The 22,939-nt window shown below is 41.7% G+C and overlaps 1 protein-coding gene across 1 annotated transcript in view; it reads right to left on the bottom strand.

Moving 5' to 3' along the window:
* LOC138192446 (ankyrin repeat and BTB/POZ domain-containing protein 3-A-like) overlaps window positions 1-22,939 on the bottom strand; it is a 156,981-nt gene that overhangs the window by 28,805 nt on the left and 105,237 nt on the right. Inside the window, 1 exon segment of the mRNA XM_069139842.1 lies at window positions 19,207-19,356. Within this exon segment, the coding sequence (XP_068995943.1) occupies window positions 19,207-19,356 (150 nt within the window).

Genomic DNA, 22,939 nt, shown 5'->3' with positions numbered 1-22,939 from the left:
ACGTTGCTCCGAGAGGGAAAAACACTGCAGCGTGAATCTGCAGGGTTGATTTCTAACAACAGTGTATCCCCCTATTGATCTAATTATTTACTCACTTTACTGCAACGCTGGAGGTTACAGAGGAACATGGACACTGAGTTGAGACGGAAAAACATTATGCACTCTCTTACTGGAAGTAATATGCAAATATAACAATATGTGTGAAAGTTTGGAGCTCTGAGCTGCAGTGCAGCAGTCAACGCACTTTCATTCTCTGATTGTTTGTTCCAAAAATACCCGGTCGGAGGGAAAAGCTGGCCTGTCTTGAAACCGCCTTCCTTAGACACAGTGACGCGGTGAGTCTGAGCCCAAGGTTCTCCATCTGTCAAACTAAAGGCCTCCGACAGAGATCACAGGCAGACAGACACAAACAGAGCTCGGAGCTCCAAGCACGTTCTGCACGGAGCCTCATAGACGGTCGAGGAAACAATTAGATACATCGATAGATGATTGAACACAAAGGCAGACATGCTGTTTCCATGATTGTATTCAACTGGTACTTTGTTTTGATTTGTTTGATTTTACATGTTAGATATGATTGACATGCAGCAGGGGCAGCTTTTGAAGTTTGCAAATCCAAGAAGTCATAGTTGGATCTGCTCTCAGACTGATGTGGTTGGGGTGGTTGGAGGGGTCAACAAAACATCCGTGGTGGTTTCTTTTAACTATGACCACAATCACGATATTAACCAAGGCATATGCATGCCTAAAACTGACCAAACCCAACTACAACAATTGATTTTTATTTGTGATATTCTGCTTTTGCGGCGCATCACGTCAGAAAACGCATATTTGTGTCTTTTCTTTGTCCAAACTCCGCATTTTGCCCTTTAATTTGAAGTTTCTATGATGTCTTGAAACTGCCCGTCACCACAGTTACAAGGACGCTGAAATGTTTAATTGATTAAGCCACAATTTTGATACTTTATCAAACATAAATAACGAATATTCCCTTGTTCAAACTAATCAAATGTGAGAAATTATACATTTTCTGAAACTGCTAACAAGACAAGCAGCCTGACCTGAGGATGTTAAAAATATAGCCCATAAACTATTACAGAAAACAGTCACCACTTGCAGCTCTATGAAATTTCTGTACTTGATGTGTGCAGACTGTTTGCTAAGCGTGTTTGGTGCTCAGTAGCATTTAGCTGGTGAAGTAAACCGAGCATAGAAAACCTCTCCACTCCAGGTACCCAGGAGGTCCTCGAGCTGCTCGGTGTGTGTGTGTGTGTGTGTGTGTGCGGCGTGCTACTGGCCTGAATATTAAGAGAGACATTAATAAACATCAGGGAGACAAAACAAAGATGACTGAAATGTGTATTTACATTACGAAACACTTCGGCTCGACGGGAATACAATGTGAGAAACCCATAAAAGAGACAACGGAGAAGCACTAACTCCCAGAACTGACAGCTCTCCCCTGGGGTTTGCAGGGCTTGCTGAGTAAAAACAGAACTCTATAACCACACCACGTCCATAAATAACAGACCACATTGAGGTTTCTTTTTTTTACCACAACTAACATTAGAGGCAAACCGCTCAACCACCGCTGTCCCTCTGAGCTGAAACCAGCGCGGCAGCCGATAATCAAGCTTTCTTCGCCATCATTAATTGTTCCTGTGACTTTGGTTTTGTCAGCAGGACAACATTTGCTCCCATCTCCTTTGCTGTAATTATCTAAGCAACACTCCTATGGGGTTCATGCTTCATCTCATTTGAATTAATCATAGGGGACAGCTTAGTGTCTTCCTTTCTCCTAGCCAAGTCCTTCCCTCTTGGAAGGACTCATTACAGAACAAAACTTTGTTCTCTGTTCCCCTGTGGAAAAAAAATAAAAATGACAAAGCAGCATAGAGCAAAAATGTCCTGCTATAATGAAATGTCACAAATACTTTAAATTCTGTCACACAGCGGCTACAAAACGCTGTTTTCTCCTAATGATACATTGCAGTCGACTAATGTTTAGCTTCACTGTTTTCACAGAGCTCATAATTTTCATGTAAAACGTTATTAGAGGTGAAAATAACTCCTTTCATCTGTGACTCTACAGAAACATAACAAGAGTTCACAGCCACTCTAGTGTCTCTCTGTGAGGGTGTATTTGGCTGGTAGTAGATTGGATCAGCAGGAGGGCCGCCTTGCCTGTGATTGGTTGCTGAGTTGTGGGATGGTCAGCGTTAGGATTAGGGTAAAGATTAGGTTTAAGGACCAGTTGATTGACAGTGAAACAACCAATCACAGTAGCATAGAGTTCATAGCATCGTGTTTGAGAAACATCTTGTGGGCACCGTTGATATTCCTACCAAAGTTTGTCCCAATGCGTTGTGTAGATGTTGAGATATTTCTAACCATAAGTGAAAAAGTGTGACCCGCAGATGCACCAGATGAGGAGAAGTGGGGTCACCTAAGTTATTACAATTCGTTGCGAAGACATGAAAGATTCATGGTAATCCATCCAATAATTGTTGAGACATTTCAGTTTGATATTCTCGTTGCATTATAAAGGGAAGAGGACCAACTGTAATGAAATGTCAGCACTTTAAATTCTGTCAAAGAGCCGCCACAAAAGCTGTAATTACCCTGTCTTCTTCAGGTGGTGCACGCATGAGGTATAATGTGAGTTTTAGGTTTGATGTTTTCACATGGCTAATAATTCCCATCTGACAAGTCATTCAAGCTAAAAATCTTTTCACCTCCGTCTCAGACAAAGTTCAAATATAGCAGGCACTTCAGACACCAGACTTCCTAATGAAGACCTCCTGGCATCGAAGAGTACAGACTCACAAACTGTTTCACCCGAGCTGCACTTTCTTCATGATGACAACTCAACAACAGAAGCTTTTTAATGCCAACTTTAATGGTTATTTTCCCTACTTGAAGTACATGGACCATATGAAGTTTTCTTTGTCAAGGTTTAAAATAGCTTTACTTCACAGCTTTTTTTCCCCTCACCAGGTACAATAAAGCCCGATGCAATTATGCTCTCATAACGAGAAGCCGCAGGGAATGTGCTTTGAGTTATGGTACTTGGAACAGCGTGTTTACTTTGACGTAGAGTCATTTAAATGCGACAAGGTTTTCTTCTGCAGTCGTTTTCTTCTCTTTACAAAGTAATTACAGTACGAGTCCAATAATATGTTTGTAATAAATGTGATTATATTAATATGTTTGTCATGAATGTGATCATATTATAGTTTATATTAGGAAAGCAATATTGGCAGTAATACCTCCTGTTAGTAAAAGCACATTAAGATATTTCAAAGATGTTTTTTTGAGTGAAGTTTAAATGTTCAGGCGGATTTCTACCAAAAAATAAAACAGCATAATTCATAATGTCAGCACGCTTGTGCAATCTCTACTGCCAAGAACATCAACATAGTTTCATTGGTCCTGTTTTCCTTCATAAGGGAGTTGTTTACAGTTTCAATTCTTCATAAGATTTTAATAAGAAGTCATGCTGTAAATGTTAATTTTCTGGTTAGCGTATATTTGATGTGGAGGATCTGTAAAGGTTATTTCATTTTATCGAGATTTTTTCAGACATATTTTTTTTTATCTTCGTAATAACCTATCTGTGTAAATTGCATTTTGCCCAATGTAGACTTTGAGCTGTAGCAGGTATCCATTAGTTTTCACCAACCTTTTTGTGTTTTTTATTGGTGAAAAATTAGAGGGCATGCAGTGGAAATTATTAATGAGGTTTATTTGGGTGTAGATTCAGTAGACGAGCTGTTTTTTCGCAAACTTTTTCCTTCCTCTTCTCGGTGTAAAGTTGACAAGGATGCAGTGGAAATTATTGATGAGAGTTCTTATATATTTTGAGGGCAAATTCAGGATTCATCTCCTGCAGCTACTCAGCATGGAGGCCCTTCTGGGAAGGAACTAGCTTACATCCATCAACAGAGCAAAATGTTTTAATGATAATGAGATGGATGAGATGCATGGCTGCCCTTGATGTCATTTTATCTTTCAGCAGGGCTAAAACAAGTCAGGGAAAGTATACTAAAGAGTTGCATTACGCTTTTTTTGTATCTGGATATAATTATTTGAGAGTGGTCTCTAAATCAGAATTTATTAGGATGCACCACAGGATGTTTCTATCCCATCCTATTCCTACATCAAATAAGGTCTTAATGTTATTAGTAATTAATAGTTATAGGGTAAGCCAACTTAGAAATTATCTAACCAATCTACCAATCAGGTATCATGGAAAAGCATGTAATACACATGTCTGTCCACTAGAGGGTAAAAAAACCTGATGTTTTGCTTATTTGGGGGAGGTGTAAACACTTTTATTTATTTGGAGTGGCTGTTGAATTTTTGCTCAGTTTTTGGTCTCCACCATCCCATGAAGGGAAATATCTGTCTTTTTATGTGCTAAAGGCTGCAGTGTGTTCACCAGCTCGCTCTGTTTGCGTGCTGACGGCTGTAGAAAAACAGCAGCAACTATGAAGGCAGTGAGACTGAACCAACACAGTAAAGCTGTTTGCCAGAAATACAAAAATTCGGACATGTATTACGACTAATTGAACAGACACTTGACCTGATGTGATTCAAGTGTCTGAATGCAGTTCACCCCAATAAAAAAAAAGAAAAAAGAGCAAACAAGTGCATAATTCAAGCCGACAAAGTGACATGAGCCAACTTCTTATCAAATGTGACCCAAGATTATCACAGCGAGACGACTGTTGTGCTCCCTAATGGAGGACTGAGATGGAAGATTCCTCTGCTGTCCTCTGACACACTGTCATGGCCTATAGCTCCCCGGGGAGCCGACTGAGGACATTTAATCATCGCTCGGTAATACGAACGGCTCGCAGCTCTGCCTATGGGGCACATTAGCAATTCCATGGCAACTATTAATCACAGTCAATTATAGGAGATGTCATCATCAACACAGAACTAGCAGATACTTTTACCAGCGGTGCTCAAGTGGAAATTAATCACCAGCAGACACATTTAATATGGGGCACGTGAAGGAAGGTCACTATTTGAATAGACAAGGGATCCGTTGATACAAGCAGCGGCGCGGTAGCTGCTTTTTACACATATTACTGCTCCCAACTTGCCGGTTTAATAAAGCAAAATCACACTTTTAGAGCGACCTGGTGAGGGTGCAGTCGGAGGTTTGGCGACCATCTGGAGTCACAGGAGTTTAGCTGACCTGAGAAACTGTGACGAGCCAACGAGGAATGACACAAAAGGGTAAAAAAAAAAAATATATCCAAATTTTTGTTTTTTTCTACTGGGACAGAGGCTTCAAAGGAGGAAGAGAGGGATGACTGAACCATCTCATAATCCGTCTTTTCAGAAACCGAACTCACTCTAATACGACACTTTGTGTTGATAAATGGAAAAGCGGTGGGGATACTAACTGCCAAGGTTGGCCTGAAAGAAAACAGCCTAAGAGAGAACAACAATAAAGTGTCTTGCTACAAATGCTACACAATGATCCATTCATTCTGAAGCACTGGGCATCAATGCTTGCTGTCCAAGATATAGTGCGGGCCTGAACTGCTGCTGAAAATATCACACTGACCAAGGCAGCGAGTATAAAACTGGTCACGATGACAGACAATAAAAGGAGTTTTGCTGAAATCGAGAATCTATAAACGCTGTAAATCCCCATCTGACTGAAGATTATTTAATGATCAAAATGTTGGCGCTCTATTAATCAATACTTTTACATTAACACTGCATCGAACGACTGCATGTGTAACAAAATGGTCCCTGGAGTTTTAGCACCAAATTCTGAAGCTCTACGTGCCATTTTAGCCTCTTTTAGCATGTTGTTTTGGCTTCATTTAATGTAAAGTTTGGCATTTCAGGCGCCCTGCCCGCTCAGCACCGTATGGCAGGAAGACAAAGATAAAACAAGGTTAGCTGCTATCAAGCGAAGATAAATGGTGAAGTAGGAGCTAACGATCGTTTTTTGTTTTTTTTAGGTGGCGATTACACCAGACTTTAAAGGAAAATATCATTAGATCGGTGACCAGAAAAATTAGAAATAAATAAATACTCATTTACTCCGCCTCAGCTTGATGTACATGCTAGCCACGACTTCAAGATTCAAGGATTTAATGTGCGTACTCATGTTTCACAATATGTCCTCTGAAATTTGGGGCCAAAAGGTTAGTTTGCAATAATTGAAGTAAAGTAATAAACACCTGCTTGGTTTACAGTTCTTCTGCCCCCTAGAGGCTAAAAATCAATTCATACACCTTTAAATGTTTCTCTGACATTCAGGTGTCTTTCAACTTTATTGCTAAACGAATTAGACCTAACCAAATGTGCACTTTCTATCCAGCCACTGCACCGAAAAAAAATAACATTTTTAACATATCTGCAGGCAAGCAGCAGCTTGATACCATCTGTTTTACACCAGGATCCAGAGATGATGGGGCACAGAATAAATGAGATATTGAAATATTTAGTTTTTAATTACAAATGAAATAATCAAAATAGAAAGTAAGATCTCTGTTAACTTCTTCATACGTCCATTTGAGGAGCAGCGGGCCCAGGAAGGGTCAAATCTCCAGGGAAGCTGTTTTTCCTCCCTGGAGGAAACTTTGACCAAAATGGATTAATGAGGGTCCCATGATGCAAGATGCTGCAAAACATTATGAAATCTGTGTTTAGGAAGGTTAAGTGTTTATCTGTGTCTATATCTTATCGGATAATATCGGCTCTGCAGAGACCAACATGATTACTTTTTTTCTGGCCATTAAGGCATATTCAGACTGTGACTGTGACCGAAAGCGACGAAACAACAGCAGAAAAGCCAGAGAAAAAAACAAAAAAGATGTGACGGCTCATTTGTAAAAGTCGCAGGGATCCCTGAAACAATCCTGTTCATTAACAACGACTACAAACCTGGGGAAAATAATACAAAAGCCTTCTCGATAACGACTTCTTTTATTCTAAAGAGGCTTCTGAACCGTAGCTTAATTTCGTCTCATCTTATCTAAGTTTTTCCAGATATTTCCCGGCTGCGGAAATGGAGCAGTAGATTACACATACTATCTCTCTTGTCCTATTGTCATCATCTTTTATGCAACTCGCAGGAGGGGACTTCTAAATGGATGCCACTTTATTCTTTCTAATGGCTCTTTTAGGGACTTTAATGGCTCTTCTATGAAGATCGGCAGAAGCAAAACTGCAGACTGCGGCACTGTATAATAAATACCTTTCTTATGTGTGGTCTTTATTATCCACTGTGTCAAATGATCTTAAATCGTTCTGCACCATTCATATTTCAGTTGAGGGCTTTTTTTTTTTTTGGTTCCCTTTTTAAAGATGAGCTTCAAAATTACAGTTGGGTCAAAAATGACTTGTCCAGCTGTTTACCGAAGCACAGCAACAAATCAAATCGAAAGGATGTTTATGTCTGTGTGCACTGCACTGCAGCAGTCATGTCGAGAAAATAGTTCAGGCAAAGTAAATAAGCAGTGATAACAATACAATTCTAATTTATAGTAGACTGCATTTAACCAGACAAATAGTCCACAGTCACACTGAGTCTGCAGGCACAGTGATGCTTTCAGAAATGCTGTCTGCATGCTAACGTGGTAATTTTTTTAGCAGGTAGAATTTTTACCATGTTTACTACTCCAGCTTAGAATGTTAACATGCCAACATTTGTTAATTCACCCTAAACATTTAACTACACGTGTGGCTAATTAAACTGGCCTCATGAACGACCTGAAAGGTCGTCTTCAAAAACTGCTAACCAGTGCTTAAAAAAAAAGAAAAATACTCGGCAGTGGCTTTTTCTTGTCGTTACATTTAAACCACAATGGTACCTGGAGATCTATCCGGAGCTATCTGGAGATCCTCACGGGATGCTGAAACCTGACGAGCCGGATTCTCGTGTGATTGAGCGATCTCGCCCATCCCGCCGCCTCGCAAGTTAAGACGCTAATCGTAATGTCAGTAGGTTTGGTCATAAACCAACATGTTTTGACATGATGATGGCGATAGAAACAAAAAGGGATCATCAAAGATGTTTTAATTCACTTTGAGCGGTTCGCGAACGTGCGTACCAAACATGTCAAGGCATTTCACAAAAACAACCCTGAATGTCAGCCTCATGGTGACACGGGAAGAAAAGTGATGGGCTCGTCAAAGTCATTAGAATTTATCCTCGGGGGGTACCGTGGCTACTTGTAGAAAGTTTCTTGGAAATTCATCCAAAGTTTGTTGAGCTACTTCCGTCTAGACTAAAGTGGTGGACCGACTGGCAGCCAGTCTTAAAGCCATGAAACATTCACTGCATCTTTTCTAACAATCTCTTGTACAATTTTCTCTTACATGGACTGTGTCACCAACAATGAGTATTTAACAGAAATATTTATTATTCGAATCATTTGAAAACCACAGGTCTAATTAGAGGCAACTCCTTTACAAACTGCTGTCCTTTGTCATATAATTTACCGGATATTTTTTCAAAAATTGTAAAAAAAAAAGAAAAGGTGTCATCATGATTGACACTCTCAAAATAATATCCTGAAGAAAAGCCGTGAACAAAAAGTCTTTTGTAGAAACAACACTTTGGGAAAACAGTCCAGCCTCTCGATGTGTGGAACCACAGTAAAATCATACTTGTGATACTTGTCTTGGATCCTTTACACTTATTCCTTCTGCTCTGTTACTCAGAAACCTCCACCGGCCTTCACTGAACCTCAACAAGTCTTAATGTAACCTGCGATAATGCTCCAGAGGGTAATTCATTTTATATGAATAAAAGACGAGTCATTGATGAACTGTTTATGTGTGAAACCGGCGAGGTTCTCGATGGAAAAAAAAAGTCCAGTCAAAACACCACCAGCTATCAGCACCCTTTCTTAAAGTGTCCTTTCATCAAAGCTTTGTCGCCTCCAGCTGCCATTATTTGTCTCCAAACAGTTGTCTGGCCTCTCTCTTTCTTTTTTTATTCCTTTTTTTTTTTTTCTGGAAATGGCGAGGTGAGAGCGAAGAGCAGCCTGTTCAATTCACCGCCTTATTACCTCCAAACTTCTATTAGCCCTTTTGGCTCCCTCCAAAACACTCAATTAGTGGGGCTGCATTATCTCCCAGCAGCACCGCTGCGAAAGGGGGAAACAGTCTGCGGTGAAACGTCCGTCTCATTGCGGCAGGACTCGGTCGCGGAGCGGACGTTAAGCACAGATAACTTCAGCCCGTCCCTCAGCCACTGAAGTCACAGAGAGCTGAGTGAGGCGATGTCGAGCGGGCCTCGGCTCTCGCGTGTCGGGCTGACGGGTAATAATCATTAATGAGGAACATCTGCCTGCGGGTGTCGTGGGCTACCTCTGCGGAGAGGTGACGCGCATTCCAACGCTCACGCTGGTTTACAGACTGCGCGCATGCTTCCGCCATCGTTGGAAAACGCAGCACCTTCAATAGACTTTAATTAGACTCCAACACTCTGTGCGTCGACCAGCCGCTCAGACGGGAGACTTAAAACGCACGCTGCTGACCTTGTACACGAACAGGAAAGTAAGTAATCCCAGTTTAATCTCCGGCGCCAGCGAGCCGATGGTTATTAAATTCAAGAGCCCTCAGTCGCTGTTTGTGTCCTTGCGGGACAAAAACATCTCGAGAACCCGGAGACGAAAAAGCCTCATTACGGTTTGAAATTGGTCCTGTGTTTGATGTTGTGTAATCACTTGCATCACCTTCACTTCGCTGCCCACTACGGGTCTGTAGGAACGGAGCGCACGGTTGTTCGGGGCGTGATGGGTCATTCTTTAAGTGAATCTCTGGCTCCGCTTGTTTGTTTTTGTTTTTTTTGTTTTTTCTTCCCCATTCGCTGCTGCCGGCAAGTCGCCATGTGATGCATATTCATTTGGCAAGTAAACTGCTGAGATCTTTACCCGCGGTCTGTCCTGGCTCTTCCTTCGCATTCTGGGCTCGTGCATCAACTTTTGAAAATGTTGTCGATGGGTTACAGAGGACGAAAGAGCACCCGCTCATGTTTCTGAAGAGAGGCCCAAGGTGGCACTAAATGCGTTTAAGTCACGTGCTGCTACCGCGGAAATTTCCATTTCCAAAAATTAGTTGGGACTTTTTTTTTTTTTCTATAAAACCGTGTTTTAGTGTTGTCATGACAACGAAGGGTGCATAACCTTAAAGACGTATTAACTTAAACACCCAACGCGCTTTCAAGTCTCCAACGCTAACCTGATGTGTCTGATTTTCCCTTCTCGTGTTAAAATAAGGGAACGGCACTTCAAGCACAATTACAATTCGAAATTCGCTCTTAACCAACACATTTTTACCTGCAAAGCTACGGCGCCTCGTAATAACGCGTTCTTCTGCTTCTTATGTTGTTTAACGGCAGCTAGCAAACAGCTTTTAGGTGCATTACCGCCACCTTCTGACGGGGGAGGGGGGGAGCGCATTACAACCAGTTGTCAATAAAAAAAAAGGGGAATTAAGGAAGAACGATAGTCACATCTACTAATAGAGTTTTAACATTTGAATGAAAACTAAAATATTTGAAAATCATGTCCCTTCGTTAGTTAAAATCTTTAAAAATGTCTATTAACTCAAGTTTGAGAGAAATCATTTGACTTGCTAATTACCAAAGCCATTCTTACTGGGAAGTTCAAAATATAGTTCCTATCTGCCTAAATGCTTTCCTTTTGAAGTGATACTACAGGTAATTTTTGCTTTCATTGCATTCAAATGGTTCAAAGTGAAGGTGATTGTCGGTACACACTTAGGTAGTGAGTTGATGCTTTGACCTTGATGTCTGGTGTCCTTGAAATGACCAAGAGCGTGTTTTTATGTTACAGGGATCCAAACGGAGAAAGATCTCATTTTTCTGGGAAATTTAGCCCAGAAAACCTTCTCTTAGAAAAAAAAATCCTAGAGTTATTCCACGAGCTGTCTTTTTAATCTCCATTCAATCTTCTCCACTGAGCTGCGGTGAGCGAGCAGGATCCTGTGGTTGGTATCCAGAGGCATTAAACTATTATACAATAATGAAGCCAGCCTCACGTAATTACTGCAGGAGGCTACAGGATTCTCCAGCACGAGGCTCTTTTGTGTGTGTGTGTGTGTGTGTGTGTGTGTGTGTGTGTGTGTGTGTGTGTGTGTGTGTGTGTGTGTGTGTGTGCTTAGAGCGATTGTGAGGAGAGTTGTTTGTGTCAGCATGCCCTCGCTGTTTTCCTAAAGGTGCTGGGAGACAGATAAGAAAAAAATGGCCGCACCCTGTTCCGGTGACTGAATGAGACGGGCTCATCTTTAAAGCCCTTTTTTTTTTTTTTTTTTTTTTTAGATATTCTTGAAACCACGGTGACTCTAAGATGGACAGAGTACGTGATGAATGGCACTGCGGACCTCTGAGACGACAGCAGAAAAGGAAGTGAGGAGGGCATAAAATGACAACCAGCATACTGACATATCCATTAGACAGATCCTGAAAAGGACGTGAGGCTGACATCACCATCAGGAGCTGAAGAGGTCTGATGGATAAAAGCTTAAAAACAGAGAAATGCAACCTTATCACGCCGTTTACTAACTGCGTGATGTTTTTTTATGAGCTTCTATCAACTCAAGAGAAACCTAATCGACTCATTTGTCTCCTTTTTTTCCCCCCTTCTTCTTTACCATCACCTGCTGGGAAATGGGTCAGACTGTGAGAGATTAGGAATGATGATGCATGGCGAAGTAGGGAAAGTAGCTTAACTGTAATATAATGAAAAATGAGAATAGCACGGACGGGCTGGAGATGAAATGTAACACCTCTCTGTGTGCGCGAAGCGATTCCATTATCCCGTATTCTCATCCTGGGTGAGGGATAATGGAGCGGAGAGGACGGGAAGGATGTCTGACTCACGGCTTTAAAAAGCGAGAAGAGATGTTAATGACACGTAGGGGGTTAAAAAGAGAAGGAAAAGTATGATTTTTCAATAATGATTTGTCATGAGAGTGAAGGCCGTTGAAATTTAAAGCATGTGGTCACACAATAAATAAAAAAAAATGCTCAATGTGCACTGCAGCCAACAATCATGCTCAGGCAGGTATTCAGCAAGCAGAATAATCACTTCCTGAAAAAAAAAAAAAAAAGAAAAAAAGAGCAATAACATCCCATCGCAGTGCAATTTGCTGTAGCCTTTCAAACCGGCGCACAACTCCTGCAGCTTTGCAGAAGGAGGAAGGAGAGAGGGATTCCTCCATTTGTGAAACCCACTCAGCCCTGAAGAGTAAGCACTTTCCCTCTCTGCCTATGCACAATACAATACACCGTGACTCATTTTTCAAGCTGCCCGTTGTCAGCCAGGGAAAATACAGAGCGAGCGGCGCCTCCGGTGTTTAACACCCCCCCCCCCCCCCGTGGACAAAACCCATTGGCGTAAAAAAAAAAAAGAAAAAAAAAAGAAAGAAGAAGAAATGTGACAATTAGTCCCCCAAAAAAAGTTGACAATTTAGTTGTCAAATAGAAAGAAACAACGATTTGGTCCATCATGCGTGAAGTTGAAATTCTTTCAGATTTCTGGTGACACCGGTGGTTACCGGGGGTAACAGCAAGACCGGTATGACACTACTATGCTCTCTTGAAAGCCACCAGACTCCTTTGATAAAAACAGTAATTTAACTGCACAGTACATAGTTGGTTGTCCACTAATTGCCCAATCCATATGCTTTTAGGCAAGACACTGAACACCGAGTTGCTTTTCTGTGGCAGACAGGTACCTTGATATGGCACTTTGTCAGAGGCCTGCACTGTATTACATTACACCGTTTATTTGCCTCATGGCTGCTGTCCGACCCACAGGGCAGCCGGCCGTGCTGACAGACGAACGGCCTCTTTCTCTGTCACACCCGGTCACAATATGTCAGTCCGGCGCCTATGGATCCTTTTTGCCACACAAACGCGGAGTGGAAACAGAGAGAGAAACACCCGTCGGCGATCCGCTCACCTCGCTCAGACAAAGACGTGAAATATGAGCGTACAGGATGACCAGGGAGATAATGGCGACCTCAGAAATAAAAGATTTACTTTTCCACCTTGTGAGAATGAAATTATGAATGTTGTGATGAATGTTGCTCTTTAACGGCCTCTTTTATTATCAATTAATTACAGAATAAGTCAGGTGTGAAATTGCCCTGAAAACCGGCTCTGCGCCGCCGCTTTACTTTCAAGTCATTTTTGTTTATTGTTCAGCTGTTGAGCTAATAGGTTCAAATTGATTTCAGTTTAAACAATTCAGACGTGCTGAGAGGATTTGACGTGCGATACGTGAGTGGAGCGAGCGTCTGAGAACGAAACACCTGCTCCCCCGTCGTGGGTCCGCTCCACATTCTTGCTGCGACACTCGTGTGTGTCGCATTTTCACATCATTAACACATGATTTCTCATTATTTCATTGGATTTATTACCGCAAATCAACCAGGTCCCAACTTAGATGACTGGCAACCTCCATCAGCCTCCACTCTACTCTGCGTTTGATGCCACGGGTGCTACAATTCACATACGCTTCAGAAATGCTCGTATTCTTTTGGCAGGACCTCGTTTCTCCCATTCGACAAAAACAGGACAAACCTGGTGTCCTCGGACTCTCCAGGAATCTAGCTGGATAGATTTACGTCCCAAAAGATTCTGTTTTATTCTTGCCACAATCTGTTAAGACTAACGGGGCAGGACAGGAACACAACTGCCCTCCAGCTGCATTATTAAACATGAAACATCTTTGCAAAAAAAAAACCCAACAACAACAATAGCTGCATTTGGTGATGATAATTGAAATAAACATTTAAAACGTTTCGGAGTTCAAATGAGAATGCCTATGGTTCTCTATGGCAATGGTGCTTTGAGCTAAATGCTAACATCAGCATGCCAAAAAGCTCATAATGACAATGCCGACATGCCAATGTTACGCAAGCATATGTTTATCATGCTCACCATTTCAGTGCTGGCGTGCTAACGTGCGCACTAAACAGGAAGTACAACTGAAGCTAATGGGAATGTCACTGGTTCTTAGTTTAGCACGGTAGCATGTCAACATTAACACCAAATAGAAAGCATGGCTGAGACTGATGACAATGTCTCTATTTCTGCAGATATTTTGTAATGAACCAAATTTTTGGACAAATATTTTTTTGGACAAATTTTTGGACAAATATTTTTTTGGGGGGGGGGGGGGGGGGTGACGTACGTGTATATGTCTGATGTCCCCCGATACAATTCTGCAGCCCAAAGCTCGCTTTAAAATGTTTTCTGCACACGCTGGAATCACAGAGCAGACGACTGAAAGGCCTCTCTTTGTTAGGTCTTATGAAAACGCTCATATTGTGTTCCTTTATTTTTAGATAAAGCACATATTTTCTTCCATAATGAAGTTATTTGTTTTTGTTTTGAAGTGATTCACTGTATTTCTCCCCTGACACAGTTTGCGGCAGACTTTTTCGAGTGTCATTGGGTTATTTTAAAAATATGTTCATCGACCATGTTTTTTTTATTTAAATTTTTTTCATCATGTGTGCTAAGAAGAGGACACATTTCCACATAAAACAGACAACCACACTATATCTGTCGGAGAGCTCTACAGTAATAACCACTGTTTTTTTTATTTATCTACAATCTTCTGGGTGGAAAATTGCCATCTTATATCTCATCTTCGCTGCTCCGGCCCAAACGTCACCCACTCCAGAGGCAGACTGATGTCCCAGGAACAACGTGGCTGAACTGAATTAGAAAATACTCCTCCATCTTTATTGCAGCATTCCCGCCGGATACTCTGCAGAATCAACGAAACACGAAACCCTACCGCGACGGCTTTAATTCAGCCTACACTGTTGTTAACGGTTGATTTCCGGCTCTGTTAATGACTGTTCTTGTTATCTTATGTTTTCTGGCTGTAAATGTGAACAGGGAGTTGCTGTAAAAAGAACACGTATGTTCAGCCAAACCTTCCCCAGATAGATAAACATTTGTAAATGCAATGAACTCTCTTATCTCTCTTATCTTGAAAAACGCTAACTCGATTACAGTCAGAGGAAACTTTTTTATGAGTCAGCGAAGCTCTGCATTTATTAACTGCACTGACATACAGGGAGGTGGTCGGGGTGGAGGGACGGTACACAAAACACAAGACTAAAATCTTGACTCCCATCTGTGTTTAGAGTTAAGCAACAAAAGGAAAACTTTGTGATTTTAGTCCACCCTTTCCACCTGCTATTAAACGCCTCCTATAAATCTTTATTTTTTGAAGGTTGCCGAGCGTGTCGCCTTCAGTGAAGAGGCTGCCTACTGTCACTAAAATGGATGCAGCGTTTGTTGTGCTTCATTTCCTTCGCATCAAATTTGGCACATTTGCAGTTGAGGATTTTTAGGGCAGGTTTAATAACTTCGATGTTTACTGACTCGTTGCTACGAGGCTGTTATTTGCTGTGTAATTTACAGTTTTGAGTTTTTTAAATCTCACTCTCCCTCAGATGATGAGAACAAAGAGACTTATTTTATTTTAAAAGTTCTCCAGCAAATCTTCTACCCACAGAGCCAAATGATTTCGGTCTTGCAGCTGTAAAGTTATTACTGACTGATTATACTTTTTTCAGGTTGAAATTTTACTACATTGCTGAGAGCTTCAGTGGATCAATGCGAATCAATAAATGTGTCTGATGTTTTCTGATACAGAAGGACCATCAGTTCTTCCAGTGCCTGAACATCATAAAATAATTGAACAATGCTACGATCACTACAGATTACAAGACGGGCTATTTTGGCAGAATAGAAATGAACTACTGCATGTTGTCAGAATGTTTTTTGCAACTTGGCGGATTGTTTGATTACCAACATCCAAATTATGTTACAATAAAAAAGTAATTTTGTGTGGCTAATTGAAAAAATAAATAAATCCAGATTTGAAAACGCTTTGAATATTTGTCGACTGTAAGAAATAAACAGATTATCATTCATCGGAGTGGCTGATTGCACGCAAGCTGCACTTTAAATAACAAGCAAACTTCTCCTGGACTTCGTTGCACCTGTTTTGATGAATAAACTATATATGTGCAGATGTGTCTGAAATGAAAAGCTAAATCTCCAGAGACGCCGTCTCTTTACGTTCCTTGCGAAGGCAGATGGCGCAACATGTTTAAAGTAGAACCCTTACTGCAGTCATCGTGCACTCGATAAGCAGATTCACACTCGCTGTTATTCAGCGATTTGTGAAATGTTGATCAATCTGTTCACATAGCGCAGCACGGGGAGGAAACCATGCCACAGTAACCCACTGAAATCCACTAAATGACCGAGAGCAGTTGGCAGCGACCGCATTTACGAGCCCCACGTCAGCTTCTGGCAGCGATGGCGTGGCCGACCCCGGAGGTGAGGAGGCCCAGCTGAGGCAGCGCAGCAGAGGGAGTCCGGCACACGGTGCATTAAACAGGAATCAAACAAGCAGCCGTCTCTGCTTTTTTTTGTTTGTTCTGCCTTCCGATACAAGTACAGCATCTTTTGGACAGATATGTTCAAATTAGCAAGAATAACCACAGAACAGTTGCTCTCTATTGCGTATTGGCATTTTCACCGGCAATTGCAGGAGGTAAACGCACTTATTTGCTTTTATCCTAAACGTAAGTTTTGCTACCGCAGTTCATGCTGGGAATCCTTGAATTGACATCAAAGGAAAGCTCCTACATGCAGTATGTCATTTTCTTTGCTTTTTACGTTTATAGTTTTCATATAAGGTTTTGTCTCTTATCATGCAGCCTGTCAGCAATTATAATGAGCCGTCAATAAAAAGGTTTCAACTTTTCATCGTCTTGTTAAATCTGTGTGCATGTCATCATTTCCAGGAACAGATTTTCCTCGTCTCTCTTCTAAAACTACGGCAAACAGAAAAAAGATTTTAAAATACAACAGTACAGTATGTTACTTAGAAGAAATCTACGTTATTTTTGGCCTTTTCACGGACTCGAGCACCAGTTGACGAGGTAAAATTTCTGTTTATTCCATCCGACCACCCACAACCTCCTCTGACTTTATCACTCTTTGTACTTCGTCACATGACCTCCTCCTTTGTTACTAATCAAACATGCGTATAGTTTTTCCGCCTTGGCGAGGCCACTAAAACGGTACCCTCTAGTGGACTGACTGGTGTATTACGTGCCTCGGTGTGATATCTGGCTGCAGATCATATTACTTATGTTTCATTATTAGGTGCAGTGGATGTCAAAGCATTTTCTTCCCTTGTGTCGATTTTATTTCAGCATAGGTGATGATGATGGACGGCCTGCTCCACAAACTGCCCACAGGCTGAGGACAAGACCTTGAATTCTTACTTCAATCAATGATGCACAGTGATTTACTGGTTTCTAATGTGCTACCGGGTCGAAGCCAACAGTCATCCAGGACAAATGTGCGTGGACACAAAACGCACAGCCACACATCGTGCAAACGTCTGCGGGTGACAGGATGATCTAACGCGAGGCTGTGAAAAGGACGGGGACGGGGGCGGGAGGCGTCAGAGTTAAAGGTGGAGCGCTCCCTTTCAAGTTGAGGTTAAAAGCCTCTGAGGCGGTGACCTTGGATTTAAAGGTCCCCGGGCGCGACTCGTAAACAGGTGTCGGAGCAGCTGTAATAGAACAGTTCCTGGCTGCAGTGCGTCGGCGGCTGAGGGAGGAGAGACGGATGAGAGGGACGGAGGAATGATGGCGGGTCGGGTTAGACCTCCGTGACAGCCCGCGGGGACTGGGAGTGTGCATTCCCTCACACAAATGGAGCTATTTTGGCAAATAGACATGGAAATAAGTCCTTAAACGATCAGTTTTAATGTCCGGAACAATTACTGCCGCATTTACTGTGAGCTGAACTTAGAGGTTTTATACGCAGTTCTGTTCAGCGAGCATTTAGTTCTGGGCCTGAGATGCAAATATTTAACGTTGGCATTTAATATCATTAAATCCGAGTATTTTCATGGCATTTTAAACATAATAGATAATACAATTTACAGAATTGTATAATTAGAAGTGCAGAAAAGCAAAATGCAACCTTAAATATATGGGTGGTATTGACACTGTGACATACACAATTTTTTTTTAAACAACGTAATATTCCGTGTAGCCTCATAAATGTAATATTTATTCTGTTTTATTTTGATACCTATGTCTGAATTAAATAGTGACAGCTATTAACCACACGAGTTAATACTGTAATCACCGATCACGTGCTCGTTGCAGCCTGGTTGTTGCATAACGTGCGCACCACGCTGCTGTTTTGCGGTCGATCGGCGGATGGACACGTGAGTTTTCCTTCTGACTCTGAACAAAGAGTTTTAGAGCATCTCTTCAGCTTTTCAAAGTCGTGGCACATATTTGTGTTTCTGCGGCCACAGCAGCTGAATGCCAACGTTTTTCTGGACTGGGTCCGCTCGTGAGATCTTCAGGGTTCTCGAGTTGGCAATTTTCATGAAGAACTACTTGCGAATTTTTAGAAGGAGGATCGAGACAGTTGAGGAAACTTAAAGAGATTCCCTCATCAGTCCTAACTTCTCTTGGGAGCGTTAATTGGACACGTATAACTTCCCTCGCTCAGTGTTTAGATGATGGTAGTCGAAAGAGGCATCTGAACACGTTGCGATCTGGTGACTGCGAAGGCCACAGAATATGACTCCCAAAATTTTCACGATACCATTCGGTGACACCTCGTAGGTGGATGGAGACCACTGTTTCCAGGGTGGAAACGTTTCATCAAAGGATAAAGATGATCTTTCAGCACAGCTTGTATTGATTTGCGGTGACCCTTCCCTCTGGCGGGGACAAGTGGTCCCAAATCAAAACCCCCCACAGCGTCAGAGAGCCGTCGAGTCACCTCGCTGCAGGGCTCTGACCTTCAGGTTCTTACTTTAATTCATCACCTGTCTGTATTTTAAACGTCATGTGACCACAGTTTCATACTAAGGTTGCACGATGACACCTGACCGAGTTCAATTTACAGACAACAATGGGAGGAAACGCAGGAAAAGCTTGTAAGTTAACCTTCGGTTTGGAATATTTCATCATTAATACAAACACTGTGAAATCTTAAAAGATTTTTTTTTACAGCTTTAGAAGTGATAAATTGCATAATTTAAGTCGGTTTCATTTCCTTCCAACCCGGTTAAACCTCTGTGGAGTCTGTTCTCGCTGTGTGTTCCGTATAAAGATGACACTCACTCAGCTCTGCGATGCTTCCCACCCGGGTAGCGAGCAGCGACTGCTCCAGCGTGCGCAGCTCGGCCTGGGTGTATCCTTGACCCTCGCTGCCCCTCCCCGAGCGCTGCTGGTCCCGGTGCAGGTTCAGACTCTCCGGCAGGCTCAGCACACCTGCAGGCAGAACAGAGCCCAAAAAAGGTCAAAAGCGGCATTTATGTATCATATTTCGCTAAGTTTTAATCTGCAGAACATTTCAGCCCCCTCACTTTTTTTTTTTTTTTTTTTGTGTGGCTGATTTCTAATTAAAAACCATGAAATAGCAGAAAAATGCAAACTGGAAAAGAGTCCAGAAATGCAAATCGGCACTTTCAGCTCAATATTGGTTGGTTGGTAAACTGGATGATAAAACCCCACATTCATTTCACCAGCAACAGCAAACATAAAATGATTAAACATGGAGTCACAGATGACTATATCTTCATTTTTTTTTTGGGTGAAAACATCGCAGCTGATGTAATGAAAATAAACCCAGATTGAATGTTTTAATGAATTTGTTCTTTCACACAAAGGTTTCTTTTTAACAGTGAAGGTAGATGAATCAGAGGACATTATTTTAACATAGTTGCATATCTTTAAAATGTATTTCCTCTGAAGTGAAAATCGAGCCCTCTTCTAATTCCCTCTCCTTCTGTTTTTTTGACTTCCTAACTTGAACTATAACTTAGCCAATTATGCAACGAGCCACTTCAAAGTCATGAATCCAAAGTGCGAGCTTGTGCATTGTCCTTTTACATAACATCTTGTTATAATCGCAGGTGTGTTCGCTGGTTTTCTTTTCGCCCCGCAAACAAGGTGCAGCAGATTATGTTTGGCTGGCGAGACTTAATCCATTTAGGTGCTGTTACTGCAGCCAGGCTTTGTTTGGCTGTGTGGCGTAACTCGTGACAGATTGGATATTGAGTTGTTGTTGTTTTTGTTTTTTTTTGCTACAGAAGAATGGAGAGCGACACCGCGCCGAGCGCTAATCCTAATGACACGCCGCAGTGGGATACGCCATTACTCAGCAAACAGTAATTACAGCATAGAGGAACTTGGTCAATTTGTCTGTGTTTGGTTGCCAGCACATAAGACAAAAGACCCATGCAGTGGACACAGAGCAGCAGGCTCATTTTGGAGGAGTTTTCCCCTCAGTAGGAAAAGGAGGCCAGGGAGTTGTCCAGCTCCAGATTCCTCCCACCACGTCCTCTTCCCACAGTGTACAGCCCAGGAATTCCTGTATTCCCCCGTCAAAGTCTCGCTTCCCTCTTTTTCCCACAGCCTTTCCGGGGAGGTCGACCCAATTTTTTTTTTTTTTTTTAGAGCCTCTAATAATTATCATAACAACTTTTCCCATTGCTGTTTAACCACTGAGCTTTTAGGGTGTGTCCAGAAATGAAATTCCTCCAGTGAAATATGTGGTGTTCAAACAAAAAAAATGGTTGGTTTGGGTCTCCGGAATAAAAAGATTCCCCAGAAACTAATGATTTGCAGAGAAGTGAAAACCACTTTGGGAACTTTTTATTTTTATTTTAAATAATTGCAATTACCATTTCAACAGCATTTAAATGAGTATATTTCAAGGTGTAGTTAGGAGCTGCTTCACACTGAATTACTGTCATTTTAATGCTCTTGAAATGATTTTACGTAACTCAGACACCCCCCCCCCCCAAGAAAACTCACTTTCCATCACATTTAGTGCCATTAATTAGTAATGCTCCATAGGTACATTTTGACCTGCAAATTCCCAAGTCAGTGCTGACAGTTTTTTGATTGGTTTTAAGTGTTGTGGAGAAACTTTTCTGTGCTTTTAATAGTCGACACGAGGAGAGACAGATGGGGAATGACATGCAAAAAAGGTTCATGCTGGGCTTCACGGCCAGTGCTTGAACTCCAAGGCCACCACAGTGGTCCCAGTGGAGGATATCTCACAGGGTGCCAGTGTTTTTAAAGGGTTCGGTTACTGGTTTTAAACAGATTTTGGTTTAGGATTTGACCCAGAACAGTTTAAAGGCTAAGGGCCTCATTGAGCTCCAAAAGAAGAGCTTGTCTCATCGTTTAAATGTGTCATCCAACCATGTTAAAGTGTGAATAGTTGTAGTTTAGTTGTTACAGTCGCTTATTTTTACGTGCAACTTTGAATGCCTTCAAGTGTGCACCAAGCAGCAACCTGTTCGGCTGAAAAAAATGAAGCCGAGTGCCAAAAACTGCAGTTCCTCGAATGGCCATTTGAGGCTCTAAAAACTAGTCAATCCCCAAAGACGCTGATTTTAAGATGCAACTTTAGAGCAGAAACAAACATGTTTACAGCCTGATACAAAAAACGTTTTTGGTCTCCAGTTTCTTTTCTCATTCACGGTTGTGAATTTTTAGATAACTTACCCGTTTGAGTTGTATTAAAGCCTAAAGGTACGTATAACCTGGAACTCAGCTTCAAAGCTGCTGTTCAGGAAACCTTACGGATGACATCACAAAAGCAGTGTCCATTTATGAAATGGTGTGCACCCTCAGCCTCATTTGTACAGTTCATTATGTTTAGAAAAGACACACAAAAGACATTTACATTTCATGAAAACAGATAAGCAAAGCCATGATACAGATACTTTGTAGAAGTGCAGACGAGCACTTTCTCCTTTAAATGCAGTCGAATGATATTTCAAAGAGCCTAGTTTCTCTCCAGCATACTGTGATGTCAAAGGTTTGAGTTCGGCATTAGTTTTGAAATTACATGAGTCGGAAACAAGCTCTAAACATCAAATGTTGTGAACTCGTTTGCTAACAGATGCTTTTAAAAGATTACATCAGCATAGATTTGAAGTTGTGTTCCTGGACTCCTGGTGAATTTAAGCTGCCACCCACCAACTCCTGAGGAAAACATCTGGCTGCTAAATCTCCACTGAGATAGTTTCAAAACCTGTTTGGTGGTGAACATTTAGTCGAAAGTTTTTTCACTGAAGTCAGCTGCTTGTTGCATCTGTGGGCCTTAAAACCAAAACAATGAATTAAAAGGGGCTCAAAGATTGAGGAACTACAAGATTAGATGATTTCTACTGGAAGAGTGATTTCTTTTACGTAAAAATACTTTTTGTTGATTTAAAACTGCTGATTAAAGCAGCTTAATGTTTGTAATTATATCTCTCGCAGTGATTATGTATAGAAAATCTCTTGAATAAAGATGATTCAACACCTGATCGCGGGACTTTATATTGCTAAATTGCATGTTTTTCTAAGCAAAGGATTTGGGATCAAGAGGGACTCAGGCAATTTTTGAAGAGTCTGTGACAGTGCAGAGTAAACAGCATATCACTTTTGCCCTGCTGCAATTTGTTCGGCACCGCAAATGTCTGGGGAAAGCAAAGCCCAAAAGAAAGTTAAAAGTTCTGGAAGAATAAATCAAGAGTGCCTGATGGCAAATAGAAAAGCAGGGATTCCTCGGGCCTCGGGGTGAAAAGGAAGCTGTCAGTCCGTCTCTATCTGCTGTCCCACAGTGAAGCGGAGAAATCTCTCCGGTGTCCTCTAATCACCTGAACCACACTGGCATTCACGCCTTCCTCCGCTGGAGATTTTTGGGGTTGGGGGGGTTTGAATAATTCACAGTTCTCTCCGTTATCGAGTCGTCCCATCTTCATTGTCGCCCGCACTTCATCTCCTCCCATTTTTTGTCTCTCCCCACTGCCCAAACTATTCTTTTAATACAGTCCTGGAGCGCCATCGCTGA

This window comes from Embiotoca jacksoni, unplaced genomic scaffold, assembly GCF_022577435.1.
Source record: "Embiotoca jacksoni isolate LCO1_2020_lvr unplaced genomic scaffold, fEmbJac1.0.p SCAF_86, whole genome shotgun sequence".
NCBI lineage: Eukaryota > Metazoa > Chordata > Actinopteri > Embiotocidae > Embiotoca > Embiotoca jacksoni.
Note: the sequence above shows the minus strand (reverse complement) of the source record. Positions and strands in the feature narration are given on the sequence as shown.